We start from the raw sequence: 22361 nt of genomic DNA, 5'->3' as shown, positions 1-22361 counted from the left end.
TTTGAGTCAATGAAAACAGGAGCTGAACCTTTCTTCATGCTGGCTGAGCTCCCATGTGCCCACTGGCTTCAGTGCCCATGATCCCGATTCCTTTCCAATGGAAGGAATAAAGCATCATCGATGACCTGCAAAGGCATTTTATTCCCGAATGTGACACCACTTTGCTTCACCTTAGGGTATCCTAACTGTAGCAGGCACGAGCTGTGATTTCTTGCTCACAAGAACTCATTCCAATGCATAACCTAACCACCCCAGAAAGAGACTAAAGCAAGCGCCCACATACTAGCTTTCAATACACTCCCAGAAAAAGATGTGCTGTTATTATTGCAAGCAGGCCATGAGGATCAAGCCAGACACAGCAGCTCCAAACAACTTCAAAGCTCGCCTTTATGCCACCTGTGCAGGGTAGGTACCTTGTAGCCCACTCCAGTCCCTGAAACTAGAGTCATTCCCAGCTGAGGTGAAAAGCTCCTACAAGTTAAATCCAAGCAATACAAACAAAACAGAACACTGTGCTCCAGGCTTCACCACCGATCATCATATCACCCTACCATAAGCTCCTGCACTCGCTAGCAGCCAGCGCTCGAAGCATCTAGGAGCATGCATGCTTCAGAAGACAGAAGAAAACAAGGCTCTCTTGGTTTGTTAGTTCAAAGCGTTATGTTTAAGCTTACATTTTCACCGAACTGTAACGCCCCTTTAAGATTTGTTTTTTTCAATTAGTTAATTTATTTTATGTAAAGTAACATATTATCACAATTTCCAGATATGTCACTTTAACCTTTGTTTTTTTCAGTGATTTTCTCTACTTTCTTCACCAAAGTAAAATGGTGATTCCATGTGTGCCGCTGCGTACAGCCAAAGGCCTGCACATCATGGTGAACACCACCCCCCCCCAATCCTCCCCAGAAAGCCAACACCTTTTTTTTTGTGTTTTTTTTGCAACACGAGTCTGTGATTATGTTGTGATCCTCCAGGGGATCACACTGGGGCTCACAGTGGATCAGTAGATCCACGGAACAATCTCAGTTTTTTCTTTTTGTTTGAAGTTCCCTTTCTACCCCCCCCATCCCCTCCATCGTGATACAGGGTTGGGTTCCCCCTACCCTACTCACTTTTAGCCCTTTTTTTGTCCCCCGCATGACGGATCACTTTGAAACCTTCCAGGAAGAAACTGAGGTGGAAACAACTTTTTGGGGGAAAGTTTAGGGAGGATTCATCAACTGGCACCAAAGTTAATATTGTACTAAAAAATCCAGTTGCTATGGAAACGTGGTACTAACTATAACTACCCAGTGGCATCTCCATGGCTTTGCTGTGCTTGTCCTCACTGTACAGCTCCAAGAGAGACCCCCTCGCTAGTGCGCATGGTATACACACCACCATTCAGTCATGCATGTATTCACCGTACAGTGCTGAGACACACTTTATGTCACGTTTGCATGGAATAAAACTGTAAAGTGATAAAATAATGTTTAATGAGCGAAAAACATTCTTCTACATTCTTGGGAGAGGTCATTCTTGAGATTGTTCAGAGGCATTGAATGTTTTCAGACATTGTGGAAATGCTCCAGGAAGGGGTAAAACATCCTTTGACATGTCCTGATGAAGTGTTCGACTGCTGAGTGTGTTCACCTACACAGACACTGTGCAACCAAAATATCGAATGACCCCAAAAGCAGAACTCTACTGATCACACTAAGAACCACAAGTGCTGTAAACATACTTATTTTATTTTCATGAACTCCTAAGAGCAGCACGAGGAAGCTGCCAAGGTTCCTAGATGCAAACTGCAAACCTTTGGGAGGAAGCCTTTTAACAGCTGTTTCCGAGCGACGCCGCCAATCTAGCCCCTTTACAAATATAATGTCCTCTTGGTGCTGTGTGGAAAAACCAAAATCGGCATGAGCTCTGGAACTGATGTCAATGCCAAGGATTTACAAACAGTGCGGCGTGGGGTATCCTTGCTTGCGGTATCCTTGCTTGGGGTATCCTTGCGTGGGATATCCTTGCGTGGGGTATCCTTGCATAGGGTATACTTGCATAGGGTATACTTGCATGGGGTATCCTTGCGTGGGGTATCCTTGCGTGGGGTATCCTTGCGTAGGGTATCCTTGAGTAGGGTATCCTTGCGTAGGGTATCCTTGCATGGGGTATACTTGCATGGGGTATCCTTGCGTGGGGTATCCTTGCGTGGGGTATCCTTGCGTAGGGTATCCTTGAGTAGGGTATCCTTGCGTGGGGTATCCTTGCGTAGGGTATCCTTGCATAGGGTATACTTGCATGGGGTATCCTTGCGTGGGGTATCCTTGCGTGGGGTATCCTTGCGTGGGGTATCCTTGCGTAGGGTATCCTTGAGTAGGGTATCCTTGCGTGGGGTATCCTTGCATAGGGTATACTTGCATAGGGTATCCTTGCGTGGGGTATCCTTGCGTGGGGTATCCTTGCGTGGGGTATCCTTGCGTGGGGTATCCTTGAGTAGGGTATCCTTGCGTGGGATATCCTTGCGTGGGGTATCCTTGCATAGGGTATACTTGCATAGGGTATACTTGCATGGGGTATCCTTGCGTGGGGTATCCTTGCGTGGGGTATCCTTGCGTAGGGTATCCTTGAGTAGGGTATCCTTGCGTGGGGTATCCTTGCGTAGGGTATCCTTGCATAGGGTATACTTGCATGGGGTATCCTTGCGTGGGGTATCCTTGCGTGGGGTATCCTTGCGTAGGGTATCCTTGAGTAGGGTATCCTTGCGTGGGGTATCCTTGCATAGGGTATCCTTCCAGAGGTGGTCTGAGGAAACATCAAGAGAAAGTGATGTCTGTAGGTTGGGGCAAGTAGACGCTCTGAGGGGAATACACAAGCAAAGGGCAGACCTCCCTGCAGTACAGACGACATCTTAAACCTATAACTCTGTGTGACGCAGCCATGTTACAAAGGGTTGGTCTGAAGGCACAAACGGCTCTGTATGGTCTAAGTAATGCCGAGCCCCGCTGCAAGAGAGCCCTTTAATTATGTAGGAAAGTAAAAAGGAACATTTACTGATTCAGATGAAAGTTTGAAAGAACCTTCAGAATAAAGTTGGAATAAAACATGAGCCTACGAGACAAAGTGAGGTATCTCAGGGGAAGACTGTAACTTGTTAACTCAACAGTTTAGGGGGTCATGTTCACTGAATATCCTTCAGAGGTGACTCGCTATTGGACAAGTTCCTTTATTGGGCAAACTTAATCTAAGCAAATGATATGGACAGAGGACTACTTGATTACATTCTCATTTCCTCATCCAGTTTATGATGTTCACCTGTGAGAAAAAAAACACCTGAAGCCGCTGGTCTCCCACACGCAGCTCAGCCGTTCCTGCTGAGCACCTCAGGTCAAGTGTGCCCTACCCTGATGCACCTCGGACAGCTCGATACGACTTCGCTTCAGGGTTACTGTCACCTCTGAAACCTAAAATTACAACCTTCAGGCCAGGTCGGCTCTACTTTTTGATTGACATGTTGCCTTATTAAGTAAACTAAACCCTCTCAAGCTGAAGACATGCAGCACCGTAGCTACGAGCAGGATCCCGTCTTCTCACTACAGCTGCCCTCCAGGCTTACGGAAGCTCGGACAGCCTCTAATGCCAATCCCCTTATTCAACCCAAGGTAGAGGAAACCAGACGAACCTAAAGAGCAGATTATCACACTATGGACTGCTGACCCTCCAGTCTCCGGCACTCCTTCCGAGGCCCTCAGTGGCTCCTGGAGTCTCTTCTGTGAAGATACGGCCATCCCGAACTGTACTTGGGTAACTACTGCCGGCTTCAGCACGACTCCTTTCTCTCACTCTGTAGCTCCTTCTCCCCAGGTAATCCCTTGCACTACAGAGTCCGACTCAACTGGCCACTTCAAGTCTGTCTTGATCTTGTCCGTCTTAAAGAAACCTGGTGCCAACCCCCAAGAGCTCTCCACCTTCTAACCAACCTCTCTCTTTCCAGCTGAGGCTAAACCTTCGGAAGGGTAGCAGCCAAACAAGCTGGTGATTTTGTTGAGCTCTCCAAAGCCTTTGAGACCATCGACTACTTCAATCTGTTGAATCGTCTAGAGGAAATCAGGCGGTCTACTCTGCCTGGACTGGGTGAGGGAGGGTTACTCTCTACAAGAGGTTTGGACCAACCTCCTCTTCCTTCCGTCACAGTCCAGCGTGTAGAGTCTGCAAGTGAGTAAAGTCCAAAGTCCATCTCCTGGGAACATAAAATCAATCACTACCGTGAGGCAGAACCAAAACGGTCAGGCGCACTAGCAGAGTACAAGCAGGTGGAACAATGAGCGAGTTGGTGGGACTCTGTCCAGTCACAGAAGGAAGTGTCCTTGTGCAGACGAAGAGCTCATGTAGCAGAGGACAAGAAAGCAAGCATTGGTTCAGTGTGTAGTTATCCACTGCGGGTACGTGAACACGAGCTGAGGACGTGTGTATTGGCTCGATCTGCATGCACTGCTCAGGGGTCCAGGACCGATTAGTAATGTACTTGTCAAGCGGCATGCATGCAAGAAGAATGCACTGATCAGTACAAGCTGACCTGTTCAAAACAGTTGTGGGAAAATAATTTACACAATGGGGTCCCGGTAGTCTCATACCCTACACCTGGGCCTTTTGGCATGTTCCAATGCTGCACAGTTGATGGCTCATGGTACTGGCACGCACCAGTTTACTCTAAAACCCTAGAAGTAGACGTGTCTCCTCTGTGACCCATGAACTCATGCACATCCCCTCAGTCTTCCACATGCACATACTACAAGCGCAAACACAGTGGAGCATAACAGCCGTTGCAGAGCAGTGCCTCCCTTTCCACCGAAGGCAGGATGTGTGCCAATCTGTAGTCTATGCACAAGGAGTGTGTAATGGCATAATGTATTGGTGTGATGTCAACGACACCAAAATGGTACCACTGTGATGCCTCACTGTTCCAATGTGGTGTCACCTCTGACCAGGGTAATGTCATACAATGTGGGTGCAATGTCAAAGGTCTGAAGTGCAATGTCACTCAAAGGTCATGCAGTGTGGGTGTCCACCCACCGGCAGAGCCGCCTGGCGTACTGCGTAGGGCTGACGGTGGAGAAGGCGAGTCCGCGGTACCGGATGCTCTTCCAGAGGTGCTCCAGCCTCTTACGGAAGCTGTAGACAGTGAAGATGTCAATGATACCCACAAAGTATCGCAGCTCGGGCCCGTCAATAACGTGCAGAGGGTTCTTGTAGTTGGGCAACAGCCGCCGGTTCTGGGCCAGGATGTCTGAAAGGTCTGACTCCGCGCTGAGTTGAGGGCCCGCTCTCTGTAGGGTGGCTCGACGCCCCGTCCAGCCCTCCTGGGGCATGTCTGTCCTGCTCAGGGCTTCCTGGTCCAGGGCAGAGTCCTCCTCCACCACGCCAGGTACCAGGGTGCGCGTTGAGGTGGTGGGGCTCCCAGCTCCATTGATGGATCTGCAGAGAAGTGAGGAGGGAGAGGAAGAGAGTTAGAAGTAATACTAGTCACACTAACTACAACAAGAACTAAAACAACTCTAACTTGGGGGGTGGGGTTAGAAGTGGTACTAGCCCTCAGTAACAACAACAACTAAAATAACTTTTTAACTAGGGAGGAAAAGAGTTTGAAGCAGTACTAACCCTCACTAACTAAAACAAGAATTAAAACAACTCCAATTAGGGAAGAAGAGAGTTAGAAGAAGTTCTAGCTGCACTAACTACAACAAGAACTAAAAACTCTAACTACGGAGGAAGAGCATTAGAAGCAGTACTTGCCGCACTAACTACAAGAACTAAATCAACTCTAACTAGGGAGGAAGAGAGTTAGAAGCAGTACTAGCCCTCACTAACTACAACAAAAACTAAAACAACTCTTTAACTAGGGGGAGGAAGAGAGTTAGAAGCAGTACTAGTCCTTACTATCTACAACAAGAACTAAAACAACTCTTTAACTAGGGTGGAAGAGAGTGAGAAGCAGCACTTGTCCTCACTAACTACAACAAGAGCTAAAACAATTCTTTAACTAGGGAGGAAGAGAGTTAGAAGAAGTACAAGCTGCACTAACTACAACAAGAACTAAAAGCTCCTTAACTAGGGAGGAAGAGAGAAGCAGTACTTGCTGTACTAATTACAAGAACTAAAACAACTAACAAGGGAGGAAGTGAGTCAGAAGCAGTACTAGCTGCACTAACTACAAGAACTAAAACAACTCTAACTAGGGAGGAAGAGAAGCAGTACTAGTTCTCACTAACTACAACAAGAGCTAAAACAACTCTTTCTAAGGAGGAAGAGAGTTAGAAAAAGTACTAGCTGCACTAGCTACAACAAGAACTAAAAACTATTTACCTAGGGAGGAAGAGAGTTAGAAACAGTACTAGTCCTCACTAATTACAAGAAGAACTAAGATAACTCTTTAACTAGGGAGGAAGAGAGTTAGAAGCAGTACTAGCGGCACTAACTACAAGAACTCAAACAACTCTAACTAGGGAGAGGAAGAGAGTTGAAGCAGTACTAATCCTCACTAACAACAACAAGAATTAAAACAACTCTTTAACTAGGTAGGAAGAGAGTTAGAAGCAGTACTAGTCCTCACTAACTACAAGAACTAAAACAATTCTTTAACTAGGGGGAAGAGAGTTAGAAGCAGTACTAGAGGAACCATCTTCAACAACAAACAACTCTTTAACTAGAGAGAAAGAGAGTTAGAAGAAGTAGTAGCCACACTAACTACAACAAGAACTAAAAACTCCTTAACTACGGAGATAGTCAGAAGCAGTACTAGCCCTCACTAACCACAATAAGAACTAAAGCAACTCTTTAACTAGGGAGGAAGAGGGTTAGAAGCTGTACTAGCCGTACTAACTACAAGAACTAAAACAACTCTAACTAGAGAGGAAGATATTTAGAAGGAGTATTAACCCTCACTAACTACAATAACTAAAACAACTATTTAAATAGAGAGGAAAAGAGTTATAAGCAGTACTAGCCACACTAACTACAACAAGGACTTAAAACTCTAACTAGGGAGAACGAGACTAAGAAGCAGTACTAGCCACACTAACTACAACAAGAACAAAAACAACTCTTTAACTAGGGAAGAAGAGAGTTAGAAGCAGTACTAGGTACACTACAACAAGAACTAACAACTCTAACTAGAGAGAAAGAGATAGAAGCAGTACTAGCCCTCACTAACTACAACAGGAACTAAAAACACTAACTAGGGAGGAATAGAGTTAGAAGCAGTACTAGAGGCACTAACTACAAGAAGAACTAAAAATGCTAGGGGGAAGAGAGTTAGAAGAAGTACTAGCTGCACTAACTAGAACAAGAGCTAAAAAATCTTTAACTAGGGAGGAAAAGAGTTAGAAGCAGCACTGGCCCTCACTAACTACAAGAACTAAAACAACTCTAACTAGGGAGGAAGAGAGTTTGAAGCAGTACTAGTCCTCACTAGCTACACCAAAGAACTAAAACAACTCTTTAACTAGGGAGGAAGAGAGTTAGAAGCAGTACTAGCCACACTAACTACAACAAGCACTTAACATTCTTTAACTAGGGAGAATTAGACTAACAAGCAATACTAGCCACACTAACTACAATAAGAACCAAAAACAACTCTTTAACTAGGGAGGAAGAGAGTTAGAAACAGTATTAGTTGCACTAACTCCGACAAGAACTAAACACTCTAATTACAGAGAAAGAGGTAGAATCAGTGCTAGCCCTCACTAACTAACTACAAGAATTAAAACAACTCTTTAACTAGGGAGGAAGAGAGTTAGAAGCAGCACTAGCCCTCACTAACTACAAGAACTAAAACAACTCCTTAACTAGGGAGGAAGAGAGTTAGAAACAGTATTAGTTGCACTAACTACAACAAGAACTAAAAACTCTAATTACAGAGAAAGACGTAGAAGCAGAACTAGCCGTCACTAACTACAAGAACTAAAACAACTCTAACTAGGGAGGAAGAGAGTTAGAAGCAGCACTAGCTGTCACTAACTACAAGAACTAAAACAACTCTTTAACTAGGAAGGATGAGAGAAGTAGTACTAGTTCTCACTAACTACAACAAGAACAAAAACAACTCTTTAATTTAAGGAAGGAGGAAGAGAGTTAGAAGAAGTAGTAGCCCTCAGAAACTACAGCAACAAAAACAACGCTCTAACTAGCACGGAAGAGAATTAGAAACAGTACTAGCCGCAACTCTAACTAGGGAGGAGGAGAGTTAGAGGCAGTACTAGCCCTAACTAACTACAACAAGAACTAAAACAACTCTTTAACCAGTGAGGAAGAGTTAGAAACATTACTAGCCACACTAAATACAAGAACTAACTCTTTAACTAGGGGGAAGAGAGTTAGAAGCAGAACTGACCCTCACTAACTACAACAGGAACTAAAACAACTCTTTAACTAGGGAGGCCTTGGAGGCGCTTTAGCACTAAATAAATAAATATGTTCTTGCTGCAAGTTTGTACTGATTGGACTGACACCCGTCAATGGGCTCCTTGAAGTGGGCACTTAAGGTTTCGCATACTGTGGTCCCTGTCTCTCCCTCCAGTGGTCGGTGTCCCTTGGTTCGCCCCATTTGATATGCGTTGAGATACCCCTTTTCCCTCTGACCGGTTTATGGGGGTTACTCGCTTATGATATGGCGATCTCACCTAATATCAAGGTTTGATTCCCAGATAAGTGTAACAGCTGGATTGAGTCTCCCTTTATCTGGAGGGAGCAGCAGCTGGACCTCCCCCTAGCTGGTGGACGGAGAGCACATCCTTCATCCCAGACAGCCCAACACTGAGGCAACTCGCTGTGTTTCTCCACCGCCCAGAAACTTCAGAAATGTGCATTTGTCCTAATGACTGTGCTTGAAGCACAGTCCTTTGAAAATATCCATTTATTCTGCCACCCACTGTTTATGTCCACAATAGGAGTCTTCGTTTCCCCCGTTGACTCGCGGAGGGTCTAGGCAGGGGTTATCAGGTGAAGAACCGTCCTCCATGGGACACTTCTTCCACCACTGACCGCATTCAGGCGGTCATTCGAACCCTGGCGGTCCGAGACCGCCAGGGTTGGGGACCGCGGGAGCACCGCCAACAGGCTGGCGGTGCTTCCTTGGGCATTCTGACCGCGGCGGTACAGCCGCGGTCAGAGACAGAAAACCGGCGGTTTACCGCCAGTTTTCCGCTGCCCTGGGGAATCCTCCATGGCGGCGCAGCCATGGGGATTCTGACCCCCATACCGCCATCCTGTTCCTGGCGGTTTCGGCCGCCAGGAACAGGATGGCGGTATGGGGTGTCGTGGGGCCCCTGGGGGCCCCACAATGATTTTCAGTGTCTGCCATGCAGACACTGAAAATCGCGACGGGTGCAACTGCACCCATCGCACCCCTTCCACTCCGCCGGCTCCATTCGGAGCCGGCATCCTCATGGAAGGGTGTTTCCCGCTGGGCTGGCGGGTGGCCTTCTGGCGGTCGCCCGCCAGCCCAGCGGGAAACCCAGAATAACCGCGGCGGTCTTCTGGCCGCGCAGCGGTATTCTGGCGGCTCCCGCCGGCCCTGCGGTTACCGCGGCCGGCGGGAGTCAGAATGACCCCCTCAGTCTGTAAGGATGTCCCACAGTCTCACCAGTGCTGCATGTTTATTCCCATCAATTCTAGACAAAACGGACTTCATAGGACCTGCCCCACTTCGAACCTCTGCCATTTTCATTCATTTATTGTTTTATAAAGAAAATGGAAGACACCTCCACTCGTTCAAGAGGAAACTGGACCCTTTGCTTGAAGGGGCTGCAGAATGACTTGTGACTCCTTGGACACCAGGTTGAAGTCAGTTAGGGGGTCATTCTGACTCCCGCCGGCCGCGGTAACCGCAGGGCCGGCGGGAGCCGCCAGAATACCGCTGCGCGGTCAGAAGACCGCCACGGTTATTCTGGGTTTCCCGCTGGGCTGGCGGGCGACCGCCAGAAGGCCGCCCGCCAGCCCAGCGGGAAACACCCTTCCATGAGGATGCCGGCTCCGAATGGAGCCGGCGGAGTGGAAGGGGTGCGACGGGTGCAGTTGCACCCGTCGCGATTTTTAGTGTCTGCATGGCAGACACTGAAAATCATAGTGGGGCCCTGTTAGGGGGCCCCACGACACCCCATACCGCCATCTTGTTCCTGGCGGCCGAAACCGCCAGGAACAGGATGGCGGTATGGGGGTCGGAATCCCCATGGCGGCCGCCCTGGGGAGGATTCCCCATGGCAGCGGAAAACCGGCGGTACACCGCCGGTTTTCCGTCTCTGACCGCTGCTGTACCGCCGCGGTCAGAATGCCCAAGGGAGCACCGCCAGCCTGTTGGCGGTGCTCCCGCGGTCCCCAACCCTGGCGGTCTCGGACCGCCAGGGTTGGAATGACTGCCTTAGTGTTTTATTTCACACCAGAGGCAAACTAATGTTAGAAGACGGTTTGGTTTTACGAGCAAAGTGCTTTTCTCATATTTTTATTTGTTTCTAGGTCTTAAAGGGCATTAGAGTATTGCTGAAGAGACGGGTGTCACTGTGTGATCTCCTTGTACCTGGATTACTTTCGCCCAGAAGAAGGCTTCATGTGAGTATTGTCAGAAGCCGAAACGTTATGACCGTTTTTTTTTTCAGGATCCTGACACAGGACAGCTCTCCGACATGTCTGACTGCTCGGGCGCAGCACTTTAGGCATGAGGGTGCAGGGGGAATGTCAGGGAGGTTTAATCAGTCTTGCACCGTTGTACTTATGGTTTCCCTTCTCTCTTATTGTCCCTATTGATGTAGTTTTGAAAGTCATGAATATGCATTAATGAATGCACCTCTCTTTATTTCGAGTAAATGAAAGTACAATTAAGTACATTCATTCATTCATTTTACAAATGAGAAAGAGCATCTTATATATAGGGGGTCATTCTGACCCCGGCGGTCCCAACAGGCTGGCGGTGCCCCGCAGGGCATTCTGACCGTGGCGCTTTGGCCACGGTCGGAAGAGGAAAACCGCCGGTCTCCCGCCGGTTTTCCGCTGCCCATAAGAATCCTCCATGGCGGCGCAGCTCTCTGCGCCGCCATGGGGATTCTGACACCCCATGCCGCCAGGAACAGGATGGCGGTATGGGGTGTCAATGGCATGGGCACTGCAGGGGCCCCCGTAAGAGGGCCCCACTTTGTATTTCAGTGTCTGCTTTGCAGACACTGAAATACGCGACGGGTGCAACAGCACCCGTCGCACCTTCCCACTCCGCCGGCTCCATTCAGAGCCGGCGTCCTCGTGGGAAGGTTGATTTCCACTGGGCTGGCGGGCGGCCTTTTGGCGGTCGCCCGCCAGCCCAGTGGAAATCCCAGAATCACCGCAGCGGTCTGACGACCGCGGTGCGGTGTTCTGGCGGGGGTACTTTGGCGGGCGGCCTCTGCCGCCCGCCAAGGTAAGAATCAGGGCCATAGTGTTTCAGATCTCTTTATGACATTCTGGTGCTACTAGTGAACGCAAGGAGAATTACTTCTAATAAAGATGGCCCAGAGATGTAGGAGGCTGGACTGGCTTGTAGTGAGTACCAAGGGGTACTTGCACCTTGCACCAGGCCCAGTTATCCCTTATTAGTGTATAGGGTGTCTAGCAGCTAAGGCTGATAGATAATGGTAGCTTAGCAGAGCAGCTTAGGCTGAACTAGGAGACGTGTGAAGCTACTACAGTACCACAAATGTCACTTGCACAATATCATAAGAAAACACAATACACAGTTATACTAAAAATAAAGGTACTTTATTTTTATGACAATATGCCAAAGTATCTTAGAGTGTACCCTCAGTGAGAGGATAGGAAATATACACAAGATATATATACACAATAGCAAAAATATGCAGTATAGTCTTAGAAAACAGTGCAAACAATGTATAGTTACAATAGGATGCAATGGGGAAACATAGGGATAGGGGCAACACAAACCATACACTCCAAAAGTGGAATGCGAACCACGAATGGACCCCAAACCTATGTGACCTTGTAGAGGGTCGCTGGGACTATTAGAAAATAGTGAGAGTTAGAAAAATAACCCTCCCCAAGACCCTGAAAAGTGAGTGCAAAGTGCACTAAAGTTCCCCTAAAGACAAAGAAGTCGTGTTAGAGGAATAATGCAGGAAAGACACAAACCAGCAATGCAACAACTGTGGATTTCCAATCTAGGGTACCTGTGGAACAAGGGGACCAAGTCCAAAAGTCACAAGCAAGTCGGAGATGGGCAGATGCCCAGGAAATGCCAGCTGCGGGTGCAAAGAAGCTTCTACTGGACAGAAGAAGCTGAGGTTTCTGCAGGAACGAAAAGGGCTAGAGACTTCCCCTTCGGTGGACGGATCCCTCTCGCCTTGGAGAGTCGTGCAGAAGTGTTTTCCCGCCGAAAGGACGCCAACAAGCCTTGCTAGTCGCAAATCGTGCGTTTTTGGACGCTGCTGGGGCCCAGGAGGGACCAGGAGGTCGCAAATTGGACCTGAAGAGAGAGGGGACGTCGAGCAAGACAAAGAGCCCTCACTGAAGCAGGTAGCACCCGGAGAAGTGCCAGAAACAGGCACTACGAGGATGCGTGAAACGGTGCTCGCCGAAGTTGCACAAAGGAGTCCCACGTCGCCGGAGACCAACTTAGAAAGTCGTGCAATGCAGGTTAGAGTGCCGTGGACCCAGGCTTGGCTGTGCACGAAGGATTTCCACCGGAAGTGCACAGGGGCCGGAGTAGCTTGCAAAGCCGCGGTTCCCAGCAATGCAGCCCAGCGAGGTGAGGCAAGGACTTACCTCCACCAAACTTGGGCTGAAGAGTCACTGGACTGTGGGGGTCACTTGGACAGCGTCGCTGGATTCGAGGGACCTCGCTCGTCGTGCTGAGAGGAGACCCAAGGGACCGGTAATGCAGCTTTTTGGTGCCTGCGGTTGCAGGGGGAAGATTCCGTCGACCCACGGGAGATTTCTTCGGAGCTTCTGGTGCAGAGAGGAGGCAGACTACCCCCACAGCATGCACAAGCAGGAAAACAGTCGAGAAGGCGGCAGGATCAGCGTTACAGAGTTGCAGTAGTCGTCTTTGCTACTATGTTGCAGGTTTGCAGGCTTCCAGCGCGGTCAGCAGTCGATTCGTTATCAGAAGGTGAAGAGAGAGATGCAGAGGTACTCGGATGAGCTCTTGCATTCGTTATCTAAAGTTTCCCCAGAGACAGAGACCCTAAATAGCCAGAAAAGAGGGTTTGGCTACTTAGGAGAGAGGATAGGCTACTAACACCTGAAGGAGCCTATCAGAAGGAGTCTCTGACGTCACCTGGTGGCACTGGCCACTCAGAGCAGTCCAGTGTGCCAGCAGCACCTCTGTTTCCAAGATGGCAGAGGTCTGGAGCACACTGGAAGAGCTCTGGACACCTCCCAGGGGAGGTGCAGGTCAGGGGAGTGGTCACTCCCCTTTCCTTTGTCCAGTTTCGCGCCAGAGCAGGGCTAAGGGGTCCCCTGAACCGGTGTAGACTGGCGTATGCAGAATTGGGCACATCTGTGCCCAACAAAGCATTTCCAGAGGCTGGGGGAGGCTACTCCTCCCCTGCATTCACACCATTTTCCAAAGGGAGAGGGTGTAACACCCTCTCTCAGAGGAAGTCCTTTGTTCTGCCATCCTGGAACAAGCCTGGCTTGACCCCAGGGGGGCAGAAACCTGTCTGAGGGGTTGGCAGCAGCAGCTGCAGTGAAACCCCAGGAAAGGCAGTTTGGCAGTACCAGGGTCTGTGCTACAGACCATTGGGATCATGGGATTGTGCCAACCATGCCAGGATGGCATAGAGGGGACAATTCCATAATCATAGACATGTTACATGGCCATATTCGGAGTTACCATTGTGAAGCTACATATAGGTAGTGACCTATATGTAGTGCACGCGTGTAATGGTGTCCCCGCACTCACAAAGTCCGGGGAATTGGCCCTGAACAATGTGGGGGCACCTTGGCTAGTGCCAGGGTGCCCTCACACTAAGTAACTTTGCACCTAACCTTTACCAGGTAAAGGTTAGACATATAGGTGACTTATAAGTTTCTTAAGTGCAGTGTAAAATGGCTGTGAAATAACGTGGACGTTATTTCACTCAGGCTGCAGTGGCAGGCCTGTGTAAGAATTGTCAGAGCTCCCTATGGGTGGCAAAAGAAATGCTGCAGCCCATAGGGATCTCCTGGAACCCCAATACCCTGGGTACCTCAGTACCATATACTAGGGAATTATAAGGGTGTTCCAGTAAGCCAATGTAAATTGGTAAAATTGGTCACTAGCCTGTTAGTGACAATTTGAAAGAAATGAGAGAGCATAACCACTGAGGTTCTGGTTAGCAGAGCCTCAGTGAGACAGTTAGGCACCACACAGGGAACACATACATATAGGCCACAAACTTATGAGCACTGGGGTCCTGACTAGCAGGGTCCCAGTGACACATAACAAACATACTGTGAGAAGGTAGCCTCTTTCTAGCCTTGTTACCCCCACTTTTGGCCTGTTTGTGAGTGTATGTCAGGGTGTTTGTCACTGTTTTCACTGTCTCACTGGGATCCTGATAGCCAGGCCTCAGTTCTCATAGTGAAAACACTATGTTTTCAGTATGTTTGTTATGTGTCACTGGGATCCTGCTGGTCAGGACCCCAGTGCTCATAGGTTTGTGGCCTATATGTATGTGTCACTGGGACCCTGTCACACAGGGCCCCAGTGCTCATAGGTGTGCATGTATATGTTCCCTGTGTGGTGCCTAACTGTCTCACTGAGGCTCTGCTAACCAGAACCTCAGTGGTTATGCTCTCTCATTTCTTTCCAAATTGTCACTAACAGGCTAGTGACCATTTTTACCAATTTACATTGGCTTACTGGAACACCCTTATAATTCCCTAGTATATGGTACTGAGGTACCCAGGGTATTGGGGTTCCAGGAGATCCCTATGGGCTGCAGCATTTCTTTTGCCACCCATAGGGAGCTCTGACAATTCTTACACAGGCCTGCCACTGCAGCCTGAGTGAAATAACGTCCACGTTATTTCACAGCCATTTTACACTGCACTTAAGTAACTTATAAGTCACCTATATGTCTAACCTTTACCTGGTAAAGGTTAGGTGCAAAGTTACTTAGTGTGAGGGCACCCTGGCACTAGCCAAGGTGCCCCCACATTGTTCAGAGCCAATTCACTGAACTTTGTGAGTGCGGGGACACCATTACACGCGTGCACTACATATAGGTCACTACCTATATGTAGCTTCACCATGGTAACTCCGAATATGGCCATGTAACATGTCTATGATCATGGAATTGCCCCCTCTATGCCATCCTGGCATTGTTGGTACAATTCCATGATCCCAGTGGTCTGTAGCACAGACCCTGGTACTGCCAGACTGCCCTTCCTGGGGTTTCTCTGCAGCTGCTGCTGCTGCCAACCCCTCAGACAGGCAGCTGCCCTCCTGGGGTCCAGCCAGGCCTGGCCCAGGATGGCAGAACAAAGAACTTCCTCTGAGAGAGGGTGTGACACCCTCTCCCTTTGGAAAATGGTGTGAAGGCAGGGGAGGAGTAGCCTCCCCCAGCCTCTGGAAATGCTTTGTTGGGCACAGATGTGCCCAATTCTGCATAAGCCAGTCTACACCGGTTCAGGGACCCCTTAGCCCCTGCTCTGGCGCGAAACTGGACAAAGGAAAGGGGAGTGACCACTCCCCTGACCTGCACCTCCCCTGGGAGGTGTCCAGAGCTCCTCCAGTGTGCTCCAGACCTCTGCCATCTTGGAAACAGAGGTGCTGCTGGCACACTGGACTGCTCTGAGTGGCCAGTGCCACCAGGTGACGTCAGAGACTCCTTGTGATAGGCTCCTTCAGGTGTTAGTAGCCTTTCCTCTCTCCTAGGTAGCCAAACCCTCTTTTCTGGCTATTTAGGGTCTCTGTCTCTGGGGAAACTTTAGATAACGAATGCATGAGCTCAGCCGAGTTCCTCTGCATCTCCCTCTTCACCTTCTGATAAGGAATCGACCGCTGACCGCGCTGGAAGCCTGCAAACCTGCAACATAGTAGCAAAGACGACTACTGCAACTCTGTAACGCTGATCCTGCCGCCTTCTCGACTGTTTTCCTGCTTGTGCATGCTGTGGGGGTAGTCTGCCTCCTCTCTGCACCAGAAGCTCCGAAGAAATCTCCCGTGGGTCGACGGAATCTTCCCCCTGCAACCGCAGGCACCAAAAAGCTGCATCTCCGGTCCCTTGGGTCTCCTCTCAGCACGACGAGCGAGGTCCCTCGAATCCAGCGACACCGTCCAAGTGACTCCCACAGTCCAGTGACTCTTCAGCCCGAGTTTGGTGGAGGTAAGTCCTTGCCTCACCTCGCTGGGCTGCATTGCTGGGAACCGCGACTTTGCAAGCTACTCCGGCCCCTGTGCACTTCCGGCGGAAATCTTTCGTGCACAGCCAAGCCTGGGTCCACGGCACTCTAACCTGCATTGCACGACTTTCTAAGTTGGTCTCCGGCGACGTGGGACTCCTTTGTGCAACTTCGGCGAGCACCGTTTCACGCATCCTCGTAGTGCCTCTTTCTGGCACTTCTCCGGGTGCTACCTGCTTCAGTGAGGGCTCTTTGTCTTGCTCGACGTCCCCTCTCTCTGCAGGTCCAATTTGCGACCTCCTGGTCCCTCCTGGGCCCCAGCAGCGTCCAAAAACGCCAAACGCACGATTTGCGTGTAGCAAGGCTTGTTGGCGTCCATCCGGCGGGAAAACACTTCTGCACGACTCTCCAAGGCGTGGGGGATCCATCCTCCAAAGGGGAAGTCTCTAGCCCTTGTCGTTCCTGCAGTATTCACAGTTCTTCAGCCTAGTAAGAGCTTCTTTGCACCAACCGCTGGCATTTCTTGGGCATCTGCCCATCTCCGAGCTGCTTGTGACTTTTGGACTTGGTCCCCTTGTTCCACAGGTACCCTCAGTCAGGAATCCATCGTTGTTGCATTGCTGATTTGTGTTTTCCTTGCATTTTCCCTCTAACACGACTATTTTGTCCTTAGGGGAACTTTGGTGCACTTTGCACTCACTTTTCAGAGTCTTGGGGAGGGTTATTTTGCTAACTCTCACTATTTTCTAATAGTCCCAGCGACCCTCTACAAGGTCACATAGGTTTGGGGTCCATTCGTGGTTCGCATTCCACTTTTGGAGTATATGGTTTGTGTTGCCCCTATCCCTATGTTTCCCCATTGCATCCTATTGTAACTATACATTGTTTGCACTGTTTTCTAAGACTATACTGCATATTTTTGCTATTGTGTATATATATCTTGTGTATATTTCCTATCCTCTCACTGAGGGTACACTCTAAGATACTTTGGCATATTGTCATAAAAATAAAGTACCTTTATTTTTAGTATAACTGTGTATTGTGTTTTCTTATGATATTGTGCATATGACACTAAGTGGTACTGTAGTAGCTTCACACGTCTCCTAGTTCAGCCTAAGCTGCTCTGCTAAGCTACCATTATCTATCAGCCTAAGCTGCTAGACACCCTATACACTAATAAGGGATAACTGGGCCTGGTGCAAGGTGCAAGTACCCCTTGGTACTCACTACAAGCCAGTCCAGCCTCCTACATTGGTTGTGCAGCGGTGGGATAAGTGCTTGAGACTACTTACCACTCTTGTCATTGTACTTTTCATAAGAGAAAAATATACAAAACAAGGTCAGTGTATATACACATAGCCAAAAAGTTTTGCATTTCCTCTTTGCACTCTTTTCTAAGTGCTGAAAAGTACTTCTAAAACTTTCAAAAAGTTCTTAAAAGTTTAAAAAGTTTTTTTCTGTCTTTCCAAAAAGTTCTGAAAACTTTTTTCTCTTTTTCTATCACTTTAACTCTCTCTAAAAAATGTCTGGCACAGGAAGAAATGTTGAACTGTCCAAACTTGCATATGATCACCTTAGCTGGAAAGGAGCAAGGAGTCTCTGCATAGAGAGAGGTTTGAGTGTAGGGAAAAATCCTTCCTTAGAACTGTTAATTAACATGCTTAGAGTACAGGATAAGGCCATAAGTGCCCAATCTGTTGAAAAAGTAGCTAATGGTTCTCAATCTGATCCAGGGACTCCCCCAGGAAAAGGTTCAGGAAAGAAACTTCTCAGCCTGCCCATTACTAGACAGTCTAGCATAGTTGGTACAGAGGTTGAATCACACCATACTGATGGTGTGCTCTCACATTATACTGGTAGCCAAGCTGTTAGGGTGCCCTCTGTAAGGGACAGGTCTCCTTCTGTTCATTCCCATCATACCTCTGTATCTAGAAATGTCCCTCCCACCCACCCTGATGACAGATTGTTAGAAAGGGAGCTCAATAGATTGAGAGTGGAACAAACCAGACTGAAGCTCAAGAAGCAACAGCTGAATTTGGATAGACAGTCTTTAGAATTAGAGAAGGAAAGACAGAAGTTGGGTTTAGATACCCATGGTGGCAGCAGCAGTATTCCCCATAGTCATCCTGCAAAAGAGCATGATTCCAGGAATCTGCACAAGATAGTTCCCCCTTATAAGGAGGGGGATGACATTAACAAGTGGTTTGCTGCACTTGAGAGGGCCTGTGCTGTACAGGATGTCCCTCAAAAGCACTGGGCTGCTATCCTATGGCTATCATTTAGTGGAAAAGGTAGGGATAGGCTCCTTACAGTGAAAGAAAATGATGCCAATAATTTCCAAGTTCTTAAGAATGCACTCCTGGATGGTTATGGCTTAACCACTGAACAGTATAGGATAAAGTTCAGAGAGACCAAAAAGGAGTCTTCACAAGACTGGGTTGATTTCATTGACCAGGCAGTGAAGGCCTTGGAGGGGTGGTTACATGGCAGTAAAGTTACTGATTATGAAAGCCTGTATAACACAATCCTGAGAGAGCATATACTTAATAATTGTGTGTCTGATTTGTTGCACCAGTACCTGGTAGACTCTGATCTGACCTCTCCCCAAGAATTGGGAAAGAAGGCAGACAAATGGGTCAGAACAAGGGTGAACAGAAAAGTTCATACAGGGGGTGACAAAGATGGCAATAAGAAGAAAGATGGTGAAAAATCTCAAGATAAGCATGGGGATAAGGGTAAAACCAAAGATCCCACTTCAAATCTTAAACACTCTTCAGAGGGTGGGGATAAAACAAATTCTTCCTCTTCTTCCCAACCTGCACACATTAAAAAGCCTTGGTGCTTTGTGTGTAAAAATAGAGGCCATAGGCCAGGGGATAAGTCCTGTCCAGGTAAACCCCCTGAGCCTACCACCACTAATACATCAAGCTCTAGTGCCCCTAGCAGTAGTGGTAATAGTGGTGGGACTGCTGGCAACAGTCAAGCAAAGGGTGTAGTTGGGTTCACTTATGGGTCCATAGTGGAAACTGATGTCATCAGTCCCAAGACAGTTTCTGTCACACCTAGTGGCATTGGCCTTGCCACACTGGCTGCTTGTCCCCTTACAATGGATAAGTACAGGCAGACAGTTTCAATAAATGGTGTTGAGGCCTTGGCCTACAGGGACACAGGTGCCAGTTTCACTTTGGTGACTGAAAACCTAGTGCACCCTGATCAACACATCATTGGACAACAGTATAAGATTATTGATGTCCATAACTCCACTAAGTTTCTTCCCTTAGCTATAATTCAGTTTAGTTGGGGTGGAGTTACTGGCCCTAAGCAGGTGGTGGTATCACCTAGCTTACCTGTAGACTGTCTCTTAGGTAATGACCTAGAGGCCTCAGGTTGGGCTGATGTAGAGTTTTATTCCCATGCAGCCATGCTGGGCATCCCTGAGGAATTGTTCCCTCTCATTTCAAGTGAAATGAAAAAGCAAAGGAGAGAAGGCCTGAAAACTCAGGATCCCTCTCCATCAACAGGTAAAAAGGGTATCACAGTATCCCCTAACCACCCTACCATTCAGGATACTATTCCTGTGGTGGGAGAAACCTCTCCTGGGGTGGCACCTGTTCCAAGGGAATCATCAGCTGGCATAGCTGGACTCCCTGAGGTAGAAGTACCTCTCTGTGGGATAACTAACATTGGTGACAAAAAGAGCACCATTTTAGTTAACATGGAGCATCCCTCCAACCCTCCCAGAGAAACTTTAGTGCAGAAACCCTGTACTGCCTCACAACACTTAGGACAGCATCCCTTCCCTAGTGTGGAGCTCATAGGACAGCATCCCTGCCCTGCTCCAACTCAAGAGAAACAGCATCCCTGTTCTCTCTTCCAGCCAAATGGACAAAGTTTTTGTCCAGCTATGGCTTTACTGAGACAGCATCCCTGTCTGGCATTTCCATCATTACAAATAGGTTCAGTGGATAATTCCCACTGCTCTAAACTAAAACTTACTGATAGAAACTCTGAAAATACATCTTCACATTGTTGGTTAGCTAAAAAACTTCAAACAGGGTGGTTTACATCCCCACAGGGAAGTAACCATATAGTGGATGATAAAGGGAGTAACCAGTCTATTGCAGAGCTACTCTCTACTTATCACCACTTAGACAATAAAGTCTCAACTGGCCAAGGTTAGCCTTATTGTCCTTCGTTTGGGGGGGGGTTGTGTGAGAAGGTAGCCTCTTTCTAGCCTTGTTACCCCCACTTTTGGCCTGTTTGTGAGTGTATGTCAGGGTGTTTGTCACTGTTTTCACTGTCTCACTGGGATCCTGATAGCCAGGCCTCAGTTCTCATAGTGAAAACACTATGTTTTCAGTATGTTTGTTATGTGTCACTGGGATCCTGCTGGTCAGGACCCCAGTGCTCATAGGTTTGTGGCCTATATGTATGTGTCACTGGGACCCTGTCACACAGGGCCCCAGTGCTCATAGGTGTGCATGTATATGTTCCCTGTGTGGTGCCTAACTGTCTCACTGAGGCTCTGCTAACCAGAACCTCAGTGGTTATGCTCTCTCATTTCTTTCCAAATTGTCACTAACAGGCTAGTGACCATTTTTACCAATTTACATTGGCTTACTGGAACACCCTTATAATTCCCTAGTATATGGTACTGAGGTACCCAGGGTATTGGGGTTCCAGGAGATCCCTATGGGCTGCAGCATTTCTTTTGCCACCCATAGGGAGCTCTGACAATTCTTACACAGGCCTGCCACTGCAGCCTGAGTGAAATAACGTCCACGTTATTTCACAGCCATTTTACACTGCACTTAAGTAACTTATAAGTCACCTATATGTCTAACCTTTACCTGGTAAAGGTTAGGTGCAAAGTTACTTAGTGTGAGGGCACCCTGGCACTAGCCAAGGTGCCCCCACATTGTTCAGAGCCAATTCACTGAACTTTGTGAGTGCGGGGACACCATTACACGCGTGCACTACATATAGGTCACTACCTATATGTAGCTTCACCATGGTAACTCCGAATATGGCCATGTAACATGTCTATGATCATGGAATTGCCCCCTCTATGCCATCCTGGCATTGTTGGTACAATTCCATGATCCCAGTGGTCTGTAGCACAGACCCTGGTACTGCCAGACTGCCCTTCCTGGGGTTTCTCTGCAGCTGCTGCTGCTGCCAACCCCTCAGACAGGCAGCTGCCCTCCTGGGGTCCAGCCAGGCCTGGCCCAGGATGGCAGAACAAAGAACTTCCTCTGAGAGAGGGTGTGACACCCTCTCCCTTTGGAAAATGGTGTGAAGGCAGGGGAGGAGTAGCCTCCCCCAGCCTCTGGAAATGCTTTGTTGGGCACAGATGTGCCCAATTCTGCATAAGCCAGTCTACACCGGTTCAGGGACCCCTTAGCCCCTGCTCTGGCGCGAAACTGGACAAAGGAAAGGGGAGTGACCACTCCCCTGACCTGCACCTCCCCTGGGAGGTGTCCAGAGCTCCTCCAGTGTGCTCCAGACCTCTGCCATCTTGGAAACAGAGGTGCTGCTGGCACACTGGACTGCTCTGAGTGGCCAGTGCCACCAGGTGACGTCAGAGACTCCTTGTGATAGGCTCCTTCAGGTGTTAGTAGCCTTTCCTCTCTCCTAGGTAGCCAAACCCTCTTTTCTGGCTATTTAGGGTCTCTGTCTCTGGGGAAACTTTAGATAACGAATGCATGAGCTCAGCCGAGTTCCTCTGCATCTCCCTCTTCACCTTCTGATAAGGAATCGACCGCTGACCGCGCTGGAAGCCTGCAAACCTGCAACATAGTAGCAAAGACGACTACTGCAACTCTGTAACGCTGATCCTGCCGCCTTCTCGACTGTTTTCCTGCTTGTGCATGCTGTGGGGGTAGTCTGCCTCCTCTCTGCACCAGAAGCTCCGAAGAAATCTCCCGTGGGTCGACGGAATCTTCCCCCTGCAACCGCAGGCACCAAAAAGCTGCATCTCCGGTCCCTTGGGTCTCCTCTCAGCACGACGAGCG

The 22361-nt window shown here is 48.6% G+C and overlaps 1 protein-coding gene across 2 annotated transcripts in view; it reads right to left on the bottom strand.

The window, feature by feature from the left end:
• Positions 1 to 1712: 1712 nt before the first annotated feature.
• The window catches only part of PIP5KL1 (phosphatidylinositol-4-phosphate 5-kinase like 1), a 294458-nt gene continuing 273809 nt past the window's right edge, over positions 1713 to 22361 (bottom strand). For both annotated transcript variants that reach the window (XM_069236934.1, XM_069236935.1), the window contains one exon: positions 1713 to 5457. In XM_069236934.1, coding sequence (XP_069093035.1) covers positions 5031 to 5457 — 427 coding nt within the window. In that variant the 3' untranslated portion in view covers positions 1713 to 5030. The remainder of the gene's footprint in view (positions 5458 to 22361) is intronic.

Source organism: Pleurodeles waltl, chromosome 6, assembly GCF_031143425.1.
Source record: "Pleurodeles waltl isolate 20211129_DDA chromosome 6, aPleWal1.hap1.20221129, whole genome shotgun sequence".
Lineage (NCBI taxonomy): Eukaryota > Metazoa > Chordata > Amphibia > Caudata > Salamandridae > Pleurodeles > Pleurodeles waltl.
The sequence above is the reverse complement of the archived record's forward strand: the minus strand, read 5'-3'. Positions and strand labels throughout refer to the sequence as shown.